Source organism: Hipposideros armiger, unplaced genomic scaffold (assembly GCF_001890085.2).
Source record: "Hipposideros armiger isolate ML-2016 unplaced genomic scaffold, ASM189008v1 scaffold_477, whole genome shotgun sequence".
NCBI lineage: Eukaryota > Metazoa > Chordata > Mammalia > Chiroptera > Hipposideridae > Hipposideros > Hipposideros armiger.
Window position 1 is genome coordinate 26722 of NW_017731827.1, and position 16585 is coordinate 43306.

A 16585-nucleotide genomic window follows, 5' to 3' on the forward strand; every position below is an offset into this window, starting at 1 on the left:
TTTTTGTTTTACATTTTTTACACCAATGTAACAAAAAGGTGGAGGGAAGGGGAGGCAGACAGTGTATTTTATGTCTATAAATGGGTGGTGGTGGTGGGGGACAGGGAGCTGGGGCAAACAAAACACACACGGTCTCTATGGAAACACTGAGTTGTGATAGCAAAACGTGGTGGGAAGCAGGCCTTGGAGACGGAGAAGGGTGTTAGCGGCTTTATTCTCGGGGAGAGATGGCGCTGTGCAGGTCGATGAAGCGAGTTGTGTGACCTGTTGGGGAGGGAAGGGACAGGGGAAGGGAGCAGAAAACGAGTTTTCTAAGAAAGGAATCTAATGTGTGCATGGCATGTCCAGTCAGCGTGAAGCAGAGGTTTAACATTGCTGCTTTCTCTTCAAAGCCTCCACCAGGTCGTTCTTAAGAGCTTCTTGTTTTGATTTGTCTGCAAAAGTCTGCACAGACCTGCCATGGAGGAAAAGAACTGTTATTAGTAGGTTTAACAGGAAGAGGTGTGGTGGTGAGGGGCCAGGCATTGCTGCACTGGTGTCGGGCTCAGACACTGCCCACGAGAGTGACCTCCTGGGGCGAGGGTGTGGGTCCCTGGGCTGGGAAGCACCGATCCTGTCTGGAAGGATAGCTGTGGAGGTGCGGAGGGGGCACAGAGCCTGAGACCCACAGCCTCAGGTCCTCGCTGGGCGAGGTGAGGCGCACAGCTCACCTGGACAAATGCTCTCTTCTGCACCAGGGTGGGGGTTACTTAGCCATGGCCACCAGGACCCTAATTCACTGCTCTGGCACAGGCCCCAACGCACTGAAGACCCTCAGTGCTTCAGACCAGCTGCAGACTCAGGTCAGGGCCATGAGGACTTGGCTGTGAAGTTTTGCCCTCACCACACCCTGCCCAGCACCGGAGGCTCCGGGCTCGCCCCTCCAGTGCAGGGCGCACGGCGCCCCACTCAGCGAGTGTTTAAGAACCATTGTGCCTGGGCATCTGAGCACACTGGGTTCATGGCCAGGGCAGCACATAAAGGACGGGTGCTTTCAGGCTTCTGCTGTGAGGCACCATCAGCTGTGAACTTGGCCAAGAAAACCCATCAGCCTGGGTTTCAAGAGGCAACGTAGGGTTGAGGTAAGTGGCCGTGGGTCCCTGCTGTCAGGTCTTGTACTTAGAGGGAAATGTTAACGTGTGTGCATTACACACGGATGTTAACACTCGTAGGCCAAGTTAACAAGTAAGCTTTGCAGAGGCTGTACAACTTACAAAGTGCTTTTCACACACATTTCTCATTTAAGGCTCACAAGCATCCTGGAGGGATCTTAGCATTATTACCAATTCATAGATGAGGAAACTGAGGCTCAGAGACATGCCCCTGGCGGTGACCTGAATGATCACTGTCAAATTTACCCAACGTGTTGGTTAACCGAGAACGAATTAAACTATAAACTTTTAATAGCGTCAAAGCAGTGGAAAGAAAGGGTAGCAGGCTGCCTCCCAGGAATGCTGTGGATGGCGTCCTCTGCGGGAATCTCAAGTTTGATAGACACTGACCGTGAGAAAGAACAGGAAGCGGGGATCAAAAGATAATCCCCAAATGCCGAAAATGGGTGAAGTGAGATAAAGTAGGACCCAGGAGAAACCACAGCATCCCAGCGTGAATTCTGGCTACTGAATCCTGGAAAAAGCATAGGTAGCATCCTCAAAATGGTAAGAGTGAAATGGAATAGACAAGGTTTTGAAAGAATCAGTATACATCTGAAAAGATGCCCATGAGAAATCACGACATTTTTGGTTGATGCTACTGAAGTACTCATTTCTGCAAATTTGCCCTGTACTGCCCCTGGCTCTGCAGGTGCCAAAGAAAGGGCTGGATATCAGCCATGGTGGCCCTCGGGCTCCAAGTCTCAGCCAGTCCATCATGGGCTCCTGGCAGAGCTCCTAGGGACGTTACCATGACAGCGAGAGGACGTGGCGGGCGAAGTGGCAGCTCCCAAGGGTCCCGGCCTGAGGAGCGCTGGCTCTTCTGGAAGGACGGGCCGAGCACACCAGGCCGCCACCCCCCACAATGGAGAAAGTTCCAGAGTTAGAACCAGAGTTAGAATCAGGTAGGAGGCAGGTTAGGCTGGGACGGCGGGAGGTGTAAGAAGCATTTAGGGGACAGAGCTTGGGAAGGTCATTGCTAAGCAACCTCGAACCAATGCCTGGAGGGAACGCTAACTCAGTGGGAGGGAGGATGTGTCCCAGACAGACGGGGTGCCAGGCTGCCGACTGCTGCAGAAGTTTCCTATGCCAGAAAGCCTCCAGTGTGTGGCTGTGGGCCTGGCCAAGGCCATGGGCCCAGAAAACTCTAGACCCACGTATAAGCTCTGACAGGCAGGGGAGAAAACTATGCTATCATGGATCACCTTAAAAAGGGGGTTCCCTCAATGCTGTGGTGGGTACGTGCTGGTCCCAGCATGAGGCTGGAGGCTGACAGGTGCCTTGGGCCTGAAGTTGGCACACACAGCCCAGACCAATATGCTTAAGTCCCACGGATGGAGCAGAAGGACTCCGCTCCGCCTGGTTACATTAGTGCCTCCGCCCCACCCCCCCAGCCTCTTCCGGGTTGGGCCCTTGCTGTCCAGTCCCCGAGCCTGGGGGTAAGCCCCTAAGCCCTGCCTGGCTGGGTTTGCAAATGCCTTATGTGAAAACCATTGTCCCCAACCCGGGGATGCTGACTGCTTTCATATTTGTCACAAGCTCAAGTCATGGTTCTCGGCCATTATCAACAAGCAAGACTGCTTCCCTTCCGTCACTGTGAGGCATCTAAGAGGACAGCTGCAGCTCATTAGGGGGGAAGGTTATTTCTGGTCCAGGCAGCTCCAGCAGCAACTGGTCTGGGGTGCATTGGCCCAGCCAGGGGGACTACGGCTCCTGTTCTGTGCTCCGTCCTCAAACTTGGAGAGATACACCCCTTCCAAGTCAGGTGGACCCAAACAGCCAATTTCCCACTAGAAGGGGCTTATCTGGCTTCTAGGATCTTTGGTGGAAAAGCTGGGGAGGACCTGGCCACACACAGAGCAGAGCAGGCAGGCAGCTCCTGCTGGAGGCAAAGCTGGTCCCCCAAGCTGGGCTTCTCCAGGAGCCAAAGCCAAAACCACCTGTCTGCCCCACACCCAACCCCGCCCAGAGGGACGGACATGGACACACAGACAGACCCACACACAGACCCACACACACACCCGCATATGCGATATGGGTCCATGTTACGTGGGGCTGAGACTACACGTTATGCGGCTGCTCACAGCTGTGAGCAGACGCAGGGGTTAGTGGTGGTTTAAGTGGCCGCGACGGCAGCAGCCAGACCGGCGGGGTCTCGGCAGGTGAGTCCTGTTTAGTGGGGAGGGTGCTTGTGCCTCTCAGGCAGGGTACCTGGATCGGCCTAATTATCAGGCTGGATGTGGATCTGGCGCTGGGTCAGCACTTGGGAAAGCTCCCTCTGCAGCTGCTGAAACTTGGGGTTGTCAGGGATTACGTCAACAGATCTACAGAGAGTGTTCAGAGGTGAGCACAGCAGGAGGGGGAGGACAACACGGGTCTGGGAGGACAGGGCGGGGGACAGCTGAGAGGAGATACAGGGGAACACACAGGGCAGAAGAAAGGGGACGTCACCAAGGCCACTGCCACGCTGGGCTGCGGCGTGGAGGCCGTGGCACAGAGCTCCGTGCTGACAGTAGTCACGTGTCCGGGGCTCACGACCGCCACCCCCCAACAGGCTGTCTGCATCTCTACTTCCAGCCATCGCCTGGGTTGGTGCAGATGGGGCAGTGGCCCCAGGGCAGGAAGCTCTGGCACAGACGACCTATGAGGCCACAGGCTCAACAGTGAAAGGAGAGCAACGCTGCCCGAGGCGGGGAATGAAACGCACTAGGGGCCAGTTGGCGCATGGGGACGATCAGGCTCCAATAGGGGACACTCACTATTTCAAAACTGTATGAGCAGGAGACTAAACATCTGTCTGCTGGACAAATTCACAAGCCAGGGAAGCCTCCCAAGCTGCTTCCTGCCTCTCCTTCTGGCCCAAAAGGAGAGATTTGTACCCAGATGGGGGATCAGAGGGCTGGAGGCCAAGGAGGAGCATGAGCCCTGGGACTCACATGGCGTGCCGGGCTGTAGGATACAGGCTCCATCTCATCTGATCCCTTCAGCAGCCCTGCCTCCCTGACCGGACAGGGCCTCCGAGAGCAGCGTCTCGTCCAAGGTCGCAGAGCTCAGGGTGACAGAGCGTGCATGAGATCCTGGCCTCCTGACTCCTAGGTCTCCACTGCCCCCTCTCTAGCCTTCTGCTCTGCTACCACAGACCTTGGGGACCCAGAGAGTCCTTCTCTGCCTTCCATCAATCAGCTGACAGTGCAGAATTGAGGGCCCAGGAGAGGTGGGAGGGGCAGCTCGGGACCCTGGTCACAGCCACCGGAGCCTGGCAGAGGACATCGGAGTGGCTGGACTCCCTCCAGAAAGCAGCAGGGTGAAGGCGTTCTTTCTGTAGAACGTTCTGCTGCCCTGAAACCCAGCCAACCAGAGGAGCCCAGGCCACCGGGCGGTCTGCACTCCCTCGTGTGCCTTAGCGTCTGGTTTGGAAGTCCCCTCAGACCTCAGAGCCAAAGGGGCTGGGCAGGTTCTTTAGATGCGACTGACACCTGGGGACCAAGGGGAGACCGACTTCAGGGATGAGGGCATTGATGGCAGTTAGAGGAACAGCCACAGGTGACAAAAGTGGCAGAGGTCAGAACCAACATCTACTGAGAGTGTAAGCCACGTACAAGGTGCTTTGCCTTTCAAAGTCTGCATAACAATCTTCCCAGGTGGGTACCTTAGCCCCAGCTTATGAACGAGGAAACTGAGGCCCAAGCTCATACAGCTATTGAGCAGCAGACCTAAGATTCCAATCCACGCCTTTTTGGTTTCCAAAGCTTGTACTTTTGGGTACATTACCTCAGCCCGTTGACGATGTCCTTTGTTTTTCCAAAGTAGATCTCGTTCAGCGTACTTCTGATTTTGTTTTCCATGTCCTGGAAGGGAGTGCAGACAGACTCAATGGCAAATAGTTTGGAGTCCCGAAACCCACACCCTCCCCGCAGCTCACCCCTGCAGTCCCCGCCGTGACCACAGGGGGGAGCCACATGACTGCACCAAGACCGGCAGAGCCAGCCCCTGGCGGAGGGGACCCACCGATAATTGGTGCTCTGTGCAGTTTCCCGCCCACAGGCACGCAGGAAGCCAATACCCAGGTACTGGCGGCAATGCTGACCATTGCTGGGAGCTGGTCTCAACCACATCACCGCCCTCCCCTTCCACCAAGCGTGTGAACAATTCTGTGAAACCGAGAGCACCTTCCCTTATTCCCAACAGCGTGGTGAACGGAAAGCAGCGCGACTCAAGCTCTTCCAGAGCCCACTGGCGGGCCAGGGACCTGTTTCCTTCCCAAGCTTGGGTCTCTGCTCACACCCAGTAGACTGGGGGAGACAGCACTTAGGGCTTCCCAAGCAGAGCCTCTGGAAACGTGGGTTTGGGTCTGCGGGTGGGGGTGCCTCTGGAGCCGAGCCCTGCCTGCACCCAGATCAGAATGCTCTGAAAACACAAGGCCAGGGAAAAGCATGGGAAGCACACCACTGGCTGCCGCGGGGTTGGAAGAAGCAAGGGAGAAGGCCAGCAAGCCAGGCTCCAGGCTCCGGGGGCAAAATGGCACGTCTGGGAGAGCAAACCACAGTCGCAGGAACGGGCCGAGTCCAGAAGGCCCACTCACCTCTACCAGGCGCCCAATATTGGCTATGTGTGGGGAGCAGTCGCTCACAGTTTCGTCTTTCTCCATCTGCAAAAGACAAAAACATTCCTCCAAGTCAGACCTAGCCCAGTGCTCCCTGAGAATGCCCGCCCCCCTCCCCAGTTTGCAAAGAGCCTGTTATTCCTGCCGGCAGCTCCCTGAGACACCGCAGGAGGTGCGAGCCCTCTTTCCCAGGAGGGGGACCCCAGCACAGGTCATAAACAGCCCAGCCAGCAGAAGCCCAGGTCCCGGTTTCCAGGGGCACATCTTGTGCTGCAGCCCTTGGTGTGGCAGACACCCCATCAAGGCCGCAGCAGGGAGGGCAGAGGTGAGTGCCCTCATCAGGCACCGACTCTTCCGGGGCCAGCCAGAGAAGAGGCGCTTGGTGTCTTCACACCACCGCTCAGGGCAGGCACAGGCACAGGGTGTCTGTCCCCAGGTTGGAGCGTCCAATCTGCCAGGAAGCTGCTGTGCCTCCACTGTTCCTGTAACGCCAGCTACGGAGGGAGGGACTGACAGCCCTGGGTGACAGGAGACATCGAGGCTCAGAGATAAAGTGATTTGTCCAAGGTCACAAAGAGGTAAGGGCAGGACCTGGGTCAAACCCTTTCTTACTGCAGAGCCTGCATTCTTGCTGCTCTGTGAGGCTGTGCAGTGGCTGAGTGACATGAAGAATTTGAACAAGAGAATCTCAGGTTCCTAGGGACACCACTGAGTCGGGTTTTGGAGGAGGGGGAACCCAGCAGTTCGAGTCTCAGACAAAGAAGAAGGAACTGAGGTTCCTGACATGAGCACTTATTTGTGCTCCCCACTCTCCTCCTATGCTGAAGGATTACTTTCTTTACAAGAGTATCAATTCCTTAAGGAGGGATTTATTGGTAAGCACATGAATGCTCACTGTTACTAAACTGAAAGTTAGACCAGGTAGCCAGCACTACCATTGCTGTTGAAATAAGACATGTAAGCTGCAATAGGGAATCAAGAAACAGGACGAAAACATAAGAACAGTACCAGCTCAAAATGAATTCAGACTAGTAAAGAAAAAGCAAAGAAAAAGGCAGGGAGGCTGACCCCCTTCAGGACCAGAGCAGGGCAGATGGTCAGGGTAGGCGATGGCGTGTGTGCTCCGAGGCTAGCGGTCGCTGCCCCTTCTCACCTATTTTTACCTCCCTTCCAGGGTCAGACACATCTGATTCTGTGGTATAGCAACCCTTGAAAAATGACAGCGCACTTCAGAGGTGCCAGCGCACTAGGAGGGCAGAGGCCGACCCCACTTTCGTAAAGGAGGAAGATTAGAGGTGGGAATTAAATACTAGTTTGACATTGATCCAGGCGTCTTTATGGACTATTAAAAATCATCTGTTGGCACACTTTAAAATCTGGCGTCTCTGGGAGCCAGCACGGGATCGGTATGCACAAGTTCTGCCCCGAGAATCTCTATCTCCTGTCTGAATGGGCTGCTGGGCTGGAAGAACAGAGAGCTCCTCTAGGAAGCTCACGGCACTCTGGCAGGTTCCCATCTACCTCCTGTGCCCGTGGCTGAGAGGCGGGGCTGAACGACGGCCGCTCAGATGGAGCCTCTGCTGGCCCTCTGTGGCATCCTGAAGGATGCTCTACCTGGTCCTGGGCCGGCCTGTTTGCCCAGGATTTAAAGGAAGGCACAGCTTAGAGGGTGCAGCAGCATCCTATCAACAGCATCGAGGGTGGAGATGATCACAAGCGTCACGTCGGAACGCAGGAACATGGGTCGGCCACTGAGCACAGCTGCTGCCAAGCACGAGAGCTTCCCCGGTGGCAGTCACCTTATTCCATTCAGTCTTCAATAAAAACTATTTTATACCCACGGATACTGAATCTTAAAGATGTCAGGATCTGCCCAGATCACAGCACGGGAGACTCCAACGCCTGTGCTCCTCCTGCCTCAGTACGCTGATCATTCACCTGGGTAAATGCAAACCAGGTACTTGGACTCAAACATTAGCCTCACTGAGTACAAAACGGGGGTAAGTCCTGTGAGGAGGCTTGTGGTTTTTAGATGATTTCAAGTTTGACTGTGATGTGGCTGCTGCAACAGCTTTCATGCACCTTTAGGTACATACATGAAACCATCGCTGGCGCCCAGATCAGCAGCTGTGGCTGTAAGGCTTCCTGACTTGCTCAGGAAGCCAACGGTCCCTCGGTTCTGTCCTGGCCCAGCTACATGCAGGGCTGGATTCAGTCGGGATGCTGCGTTTGGAGAGCCATGTACAAGTTGGAGTTCGCCAGCTTAAGAGATCTGAACACCCTAACCCCAAGAAATGGGAAAAAACTGGGGACACTTCGGGCTGGACGGGGACTTGGGAGATCCGAGCAGTGCTCCGGCAAGGGGAGCAGACCCAATTCAGGTCACTGCCAAGGGCAGCGAGGGAACACCACGGGATGGCAGCGCTGTCTGCAACAGGCATCTGCTCATAAAGCAACGAGCCCAGGTCACTAGAGGGGTTGGAGGAGAAATGGGGCACCATTTGTCAAAGATGCTGCAAGAGGGGTAGAGTGACAGTCTGAAGCCTATGGCCTCACAGGCCCTTCTAAAGGTATGAGACAAATCTCTGCAGAACAAAGATGTCTGGTTCTGGCAAGACTGTGCTGGCTGAGGACTGGTCAAATGGAAAGGAGGAAGGGAGACGCTACAACGATCGGCCTCTCTGCCCCCAACACTGGGCCCTGAACTGTCCCGGGCACTCTCTGGCCAGTGATCCTGGGGAGTCTGAATCCTCAGAGACCCCAAAGGTCCCCGCAAAACAGGGGAAGTGAGAGTGCCTGTGAACTTAAAAGCGACAGGTACTCCCCACCGTTAGACCCCACCGGGTCTGATAAGTACCCCAGGCAGAGCTCAGTGTTAGCTGGGTCACTGTCTGGCCTCAGCAAAACCCTGTGGAGTGTATGCAGGTGAACGGAGTTGGGGGCACCCTCTGGAGGGGGACAGGGCTCTGTCTACCCATTTCTAAAAGGTATTTGGACACCAACACACCGGGACTGTGTTCTCTCCCCCACCCCACATGAAAATGGCTCCTGTGCCCAGACTGAGGGCTGCTTAGAGAGCCTGGGGGAGTCTGAACCCAATGAATTATGGCCTTCTACAAATTAGCCTCCCTCCCTCCTGAGCTCCACGCAGAGGGCTGATTCCTGGCACCCCCAGGGAAGCGAGGGGGCTTTGAGCTCATTGAGGGCCCCATTTTAAATAAGCACCCGGAGCCCGAAGTGAAGCTAGGGCTGTTGGCAAAGGGCTCTGGGCCATCAAGGTAAGTCAAGTCACATGACCAACCCACCTTCTTGGAAAGGAAAGGCTGGAACCACTGGAGAAGCCACTGGATGCTCCAAGGTAACAACGGGGGCGGGGCGTGGGAGGGGGGAAGTGAGAAGGCTCGCTCTCTCCCAGGAGAGGACTAACTCCCCTGGAGGACACAAGGGGCCCTCTAAGCTTGTAGCAGGCAGAGCCCAAGTTAAAGGCCCAGCAGGGACCGGGGGAGGGAAGGAAGGTGGGCTGAGGGGTGGGGCAGAGGCCTTGGCACACACAGACCTGTTTCCTTAGCCCCCTTGCTCACAGCCCTGCCGGCTCCCTCCACACCTGGTCAGGGTCAGCTTGCTGGCAATGCTGACCCACCAAAAATAGAACTATTTTTGCAATGCATATATTATTACATCCCATGAAAGTGGCTGCCAGAGCAAAACATTTTTATGTGCTGTGGCCACACAGATGTTCCACAAGGTGGTTCCAACCATGTCTGAAGTCAGAGGCCAGCCCGCCTATCCCTATCAGGCGCCACTGCTCTCCGTGGCTTAGACACGGGAAGGACATGGGCAAGTAGCCGGAAAGCGGCCGTTTTCCTCAAAAGCGGCGTACAGTACCTCCCACTGCCATGCGGCACTTGCCAGTGAGCGCAACCCAGAGGGCGAGGCGCTACAGGAAACCAGCCCCCGCTCCGGACCCTGAGGAGTGAGGGCCTTGGCCTGGCCAGGCTTTCATTTTCTTGCCTCTATCTTGTACTAAATGAGCCAATATCCGCCCAATGCCCAGAATGGCAGCTCCATTCCCAGGACTTCCGGTCCTGGCTCTCGGGCGGAAGCCAGCGGCATCCTCCTGGTTACTGAGCTGAGCCTGGGTGAGGCCTGTCAAGCCAGGAGACACTGGTCAGCCAGCCTCTCAAGAAAGGTTTGGTTTACCCAGTTTCGGACAATTTTAATTGAGCCTGAAACTGTATACATTGGAGAAGATGGAGAAGTGTCTGCTTGCGAGATATTTGAGAGTAGCAGTAAGTTAATAGCTATTACTCAGTGAGCACGTGTCATAAACCATGTGTCAAAACGGTTTTGTGTTTCTACTCTACAACAGTCTCTCCAAATAGGCATTATTAGCTCCACGAGGAAAATGCCGTTGCGTTTCAGAGAAGGGAAGTGGTCTCTCCAGGTTACAGCCGGAAAGAGACTAGGCTAGGACCTCAACCAAGGTCTGGGTGATTCCAAAACCTGTTTTCTTCCATGTAGCCTCTTTGCTTGCTTAACTTCATCCACGTTCTTCACCAAAAACAATCAAAGACAAACCACAATCCTGGGTCGGGAATCTGAAGCAGTGTCTATCCCTGACTCATCCGGCTCCCTCCGCCCCGACCCCCCGGGACCCTGGTCCCCTCCTCTCCTGCCTGACCTTCACCGTAAGACAGTTGCGGGGACGCAGTCTCACACACCAGCTTTTCTTCTCCACCAGGCCCTGGGTCACTCCACTCAAGGTCATCTGACCAATACAAACGGTCCCTAGAAGCCACGCTGCTGAAGCATCGCCACCCTGGGTCCAGGTGGCCTCCTACAACGCAAGGAGCACTGCTGTCGTTGTGCCTCCCTGGTGAGAAAGAAGGTCCTGGAGCACCGCGTGTTTGGCCCAGCCCCCCTTTGCTCCCCTGCACCTGGAAGGAAGGCCACAGGCCTCTTCACTCCTAAAACATACTGCCCCGCTTAACGGCCAAGTGCGAGTCCAAGGGTTTCCCTGCGGTGACTCTCGGCAGGCGCCTCTGCTGGGGTTCTACTGCTTTCACATCACGGGGCGTCTACTCCTGAGCAGGGAAGAGAGCTCGGCTTGCAAACCACCGGCCTAATCTCCCCACTTGGCAAAACATTCCACCTTCGTTTCTAAATATTTAGAATCTGAAAAAAATATCAAACGAACATCTGCAGGGCCTGTCCCTGGACTGGAAACCTTCATCTCTTTCCAGAGATTTATGGCTTCGCCTCTTTCCCACGTCTCCAGCTGCCACACACAAGTGACCTCTCAATGCAACTTCCTTTTCTCAACAGGCTGGTACTCGGCCTGCTCCACAGGCTTCCCAGTGGGGCCCCGGTGGCAGCCCGCCAGAGGGCACCTTCCGCCCTCCTGCCCTGGAAGGGTGGTACCATCTGGCTGAGATGGGCTTCCCCACAGGCCGCTGCTCACCCTTCCTCCCACAGCGGCAGCGATCTGCCAACACACGGGATGTGCTTCGCTCTCCAGCTCATGTCCCTAAGGAACGTCCTTTTGTGGGGTGGGCGTGGGGGAAGGAACGGCCAAAGCAGAGGGGACGAGGTGAGGGCACTGAGGGAGCGTGGCCTGGGGTGCACTTGGCCTGAGCCCACTGGGGCGTGTCATGACCAGGTGTGAAACAGGGCTCAAGCAGTAAGTCATCGTTAAATGTACCAACAATTTAAAGAAAGCTGGTGAGAGTCCCATTTCATTCACTTGCACGCCCATAAGCCATCTAAGCTGAGAAAGGAGGGACCTGGGGGCAAGGCCTGGAATCCCTGAGGGGAGCCTCCACCAAGCCTACACCTGGCCCTTCTCAAGATGGGGTGTGGGGGACAGGAAGTGAGGGAGCGCCTGGGGGCCATGCCTAGAGACGGGCGATGCAGGCCGCTGCTGAGGCCCCAACGGATGCCCTGTGCTGCTGCGCGGCGGCCCCTCCGTCTCGGGGGCGATGGTGGGATGTGTAACTCAACGGGCTGTCCGGACTCTGTGTGCTGGACGTGAAGCTGGGAGAACTGGGAGCCCTCGGTCCTGCCCGCTTGCAGGGCAGGCACCTGGCACCGTGGGCCTGGTGAGACACGTGGGGCAGGGGAAAGGCAATGAGGCCTCGTGTCCGGAGGAAAAGCCGAGGCCTGCGTCACTGCAAGTGGGGCTGAATGGAGTGAGGAAGGCTCTCGTCTCGCCCCATCGCTCACCCCAATCCTGGGAGCACCCCAGGCCTCGACCGTGCCACTCCAGCATGTCTCTTGCCCTGTGCCTGCTTCTCTGCTCCTCGTGTCTTTGTCCTTCTTGGTTATTTCTTACTGTGAGGCTGACCTCAGCTCCTTCACAGACTTCTTGGCCACATACTTGTCCCCTCCAGCCCTCTTGGGGTTGCCCCTATCCAGGCCATGGTCACCTCTCTCCTAGGGGACTCTAACAGCCTCATTCTGCCAACCCACCCTTCGTGTCAGCCGGCAGAGCCATCTTTTGAAAACACAAATCTGATCAGATCAGTCCACTACCTAGAAACCTTAAACCCTCCTCGCTACCTGTGGTGGCGAATGTCTCGTGTTCTCAGCTTGCGTCCTACAGGACGGTGGCGCTGTGCACACCCCCAGGAGGCCTGACCCCTCCATGGGACTCCACCGTTCCAGGGTGCCTGTTCCAGGGGCCACTGGTCCACTACAGCTGCCCAAGCTGGCTGCGGGAGGGGCTGCCAACAGAACATCGCCGGGTGCCCAGAGGGTCATGTGCCATCTACACGGAGCGACTGCTCAGTGCATTTCTGTGCAAATGTTTACTTAGCATCTACTGAATGCCAGGCACAGGGGACAGATTAAGACCAAAAAAATGTAGTGTGATAGGAAGCAGCCTGTTTTTTTTGCTAGGCAGACAAATCTGTGTTCAAATCTTGGCTCTGCCTCCTGCTAGATAAATCACCACGAGCAAATTACTTAATAGCGTGAACCTCTGTTTCCTCACCTTTTAAGTGGGAATAACTATCTTGCTTACAGTCTAATCAAAGGAGACAGCTGCACAACCACGCACGTTCACTTTTTTTTTTTAAACGACACAACACATTGCATAGCGACTCCGCCATCTTGCCCAGAACTCGCGCAGGGTCACTCTTGATCGCTGATCTGCTCAGCTTTCCCGGATCCCCTTCGTCTCCCACCCGAGGCGACCAGGCGTCTCTCCTCCCAGGCTCATCTGGGACACACAGCTAAACCCGCAGCCCTCGTTTCCCGTCTGCTCAGAGGCTGCGCATCGTTAACTTAGGCTTGTCTCCCTCATCGCTTCCCTGCCCCTCCCTTTGCAGTTACTTACATTGGAAACCTGCCCCAGCTCTAATGCACCTCAGATGAGTTATGTGACCGGCCGTTAGGATGATGACAGAAGCATGGATTTCCTCATTAAAGCCCAAGAGCACGAGGCAATCCGAACAAGGCCCGTGGCCCCAGCCCGGTGTGCTGAGGACAGCCTCTCATCAGGCCTGTGTTTGGCTTGGCAGGAGGTGCTGCTCACGGCAGGCCGGAACCAGACCCTGGCCATGGGTTGACAGCTCTGATTTAAACTATTAGGAAGGCTGAGGATTAAATATTTGTCCAGGTCACTGTAAACCGGGTGGAATTATAAACAGTTCAGAGCGGTAAGTGATGCAGGAAACAGTCTCCGGATACAAATTTAGGACTTTCCACCACTGCCCAGGTGGCAGGGTGTGGGGGCGGCAGGCGGTGGTGGAGCTGGCCGCCTGCTGGTTCGGCTGCCCCTCGCCGGTCAACAGTTCCTGGAAGACCAGGGCCCATTTCCATGCAAAACGATGGGCTCTGCCCCAGGGAGCACAAGCCTTGGTTCTGGGGTGGCGTGGGGACAGCCTTGCCGAGGCCAGAGCAGGGGACCCCCCAAATCCCTTGTGGTTTCAGGCTCCTGTGACACAGCAGAGGCAGTGGAAGTTTGCATGGAGGCTCAGATACACACCCTAAGCATATGGGCCAACAACAATCGCCCTGTGCTACGATTTCCAAATGCATGAAGATGCTTTTGTGACTAGAATGCAAATCCAGTGAAGAGTTACTCAATTTATCCTTTCTGGCATATACTTCAAGCACCCGCACTGCACTGGCACAAGACCTGGCCCTGGAGTGGCAAGAGTCCTAACCTAACCATGGGCCCTGAACGAAGGGTCTTAAAGCTGCTGAGATGCCAAAGGCGGCATCTGAAGTACAAGTTAAGATAAATCTGCTCCGGGAGGCAGCACCTTCCAGTCCAAGCTCCCAGTTCAGCTTAGACACACCTACGCCTGGAGGGACATCTTGGAGATGGGGTGCTAGTGATACCTAAACAAAAGACAGGCAAGAGAATGGTACACAGTAGCTGTGATATTATGATTTATAAAAAATACATATTTGGGGGCCGGCCAAGTGGTGCTCTGGTTAGGAGTTGGCTTGGGACTCCAGCTCTGAGCAGCAGGGCCCTGGTTCGGATCCCACATGAGGGCCAGTGACACTGTGCCCTCTACAGCTAAGATGGTGAACAACAGCTCGACCTGGAGCTGGGCTGCTGTGAGTCGCCAGCGATGGCATAGGTTGCAGTGAAGCTGCAGTGGGCTGCCATAAGCTACTATGAGTGGCCGGCAGCTGGCGTGAGCTGCCAAGAGCCACCGTGAGCAGCGATCCGGTGGCCGGCAACCAATCTGCCTCACCCGGGAAGAGTGCAATGACAATATCAACATGGGCCAGTAAAGCGACGTCCTCCACAACTAGACTGAAGAACAAAAGGACAACAACTTGTCTGTTCCCCTTCCCTGATTCCCCAACGCTGTTCTCTCCCCCAACTGCCCAATAAAATCTTTAAAAAAAAAAAAGAAAAAAAGAAACCATGGCCAAGCCTGAAGTCACCTGGTCCTACCTAACCAGGAAGCCAGTTGGGATGCGGCAGGTGGTGTGCAACCAGACAGCTCAAAGGGCATTTATTTGAAAATGTAAAGCCCTACCTAGATGGTGGATTTATAGCTGGCTAAACAAGCTCACCCTAAAGAAAGTACTCTAAGAAAGGTGATTATCAGGCCGATGCCTCCCTTTAAGGAAGTCTCTGGTGGCCATGCTGGAAGGCTCTGACTTGGCCTTGAGCTAATCAATATAAGACACAACATCATCTTAGTTAATGTGCAAGTAACAGAGCCAAAAGGAACAGCTAACACCTGGATGACTTAAACCCAGATTCAACATAACTGACGGGCAGAGTGGATAAAGAACAAAATGTGAGGACAAACGTAAAATCTCATTAAAAAAAAAAAAAAAGGAAAAAAGATGTACTGCACGAGAACAGAATGGGAAATCCCTGGACCCTCCGTGGTTCATGAGGAAGAGATGAAGTGAGAGTGCCAGGGTGGTGGCCACTCGGTCAACCGCCTGTGTGTGAGGTGCCAGCCAAAGCAACCCCGGCCAGTCTGGAGGACAGATTCTATTCTGCATGTCATTTTTTATGGAGGCTGATGTAAAAGCAACGGGTTGCCTCTCAACGCAGTGAGCCCCCTGGTCAGGTTGGGAGTGACCTCTGAATTCTTCCAATGTCAAGATCCTGTGACTCCAGGAGCCTTTTGACTTTTTTGGCCAAATGTACTCATTTTCTCTTTAGAAGGTGAATGAGGGTTCCGAGCTTTGAAAAGTACCTTGCTTGGGTCTACACTGGAGTCATTCAGTGCTATTGTTGGAGAGCTGCTGTGTGGGGGCCAGAGCTGAGCAGAGAGCAGGCTGGTCACAGCCCATGTTGCTTGCCGGTCACTGCCAGGCACGTGCGTGAGGAGGCCAGGAAACCCACGTAGATGCTTACAGCAGGGACTCCCTCTTCTGGATCCTTTTAGCTTTTATTTCAGCCTTTGCTCGCCTTTTTGGGGACCCTGGCTCCTGTCCCTCGGCAGCCTGTTGCCATGGCTCTGCCTGCCCCACCTACACGGTAACGTCCATCAGCTGTCTCTGCAGAGGGCACCTACCCACCAGTATCTAAGGTTTGCTCCCTTCCCACAGCCATCCCTCCCCCTCCTGGGAAAAGCAGCCAGACTTCACTCGAGGAGATCAACACCCCCTTTCCATCTCCACTGCCATGGGCGCTCACACAAGCCATGTCTGGCCAGACTGTTTCCTAGCCGCTAACCTCAGGAAATGATTCTGTGATGGACCAGCAACCCAAGCCGGACCAGTGAGACATTTCTGGGGCACGGTAAGCCTATTCTGAAAGGGAAGCTCTGTCCCCCAGGACCGCCGGGAGCGGCTGTGCGGTGAGAGTCCCAGCGGCATTATGTGCATCCCAGGCCCAGCCATGCTGAAGGAAGCCTGAGCTTCTGAGTTATGAGAGCTGACTCGTTTCCATTTCTGCTTAAGTCAGTTTTACTTCTGTCACTAGCAACCAAGAGTCCTAATACATGATCTAAGTCACAACTGAGAAATTAATGTCCTAAATGTCACAGGAGCATCTTAACGTAAACACCCTGACCCAAAGAGAAAACCTCCCATGACTGAACCTTGGGAATCACTGATAGGCCTGTGGGGAGATTGTGTCAGGCACACAGGCTGCCCCAGGACCCCTCTGTGGGGACAACTGCTCACTCATCGCCACATACGGGCAGCTCTGAGGCTGGCCCCCTGCGGGCACTGGCAAGCCTACCTGTCTGGTGAGGCTGCCTCCGAGGTTCATGGTGCCAGAGCCGGATTTGTTGGTTTGCAGCCACAGCATCACCGTGGAGGTCAGCTTGTAATGGGCGGTGCGACCACTGGATTTCTCCTG

The 16585-nt window shown here is 55.1% G+C and overlaps 1 protein-coding gene across 2 annotated transcripts in view; it reads right to left on the reverse strand.

Annotated features, from left to right (window-relative positions):
• Positions 1-367: 367 nt before the first annotated feature.
• Positions 368-16585, reverse strand: part of CAPZB (capping actin protein of muscle Z-line subunit beta) — a 129786-nt gene continuing 113568 nt past the window's right edge. The window contains exons 6-10 of one of the 2 annotated variants that reach the window (XM_019666689.1): positions 16466-16585; positions 5773-5838; positions 4962-5038; positions 3402-3514; positions 368-454 (exon numbers count right to left, since the gene is read on the reverse strand). In XM_019666689.1, the coding sequence (XP_019522234.1) occupies positions 3412-3514; positions 4962-5038; positions 5773-5838; positions 16466-16585 (366 nt within the window). In that variant the 3' untranslated portion in view covers positions 368-454; positions 3402-3411. The remainder of the gene's footprint in view (positions 455-3401; positions 3515-4961; positions 5039-5772; positions 5839-16465) is intronic. The other variant, XM_019666688.1, reaches the window with a different exon arrangement.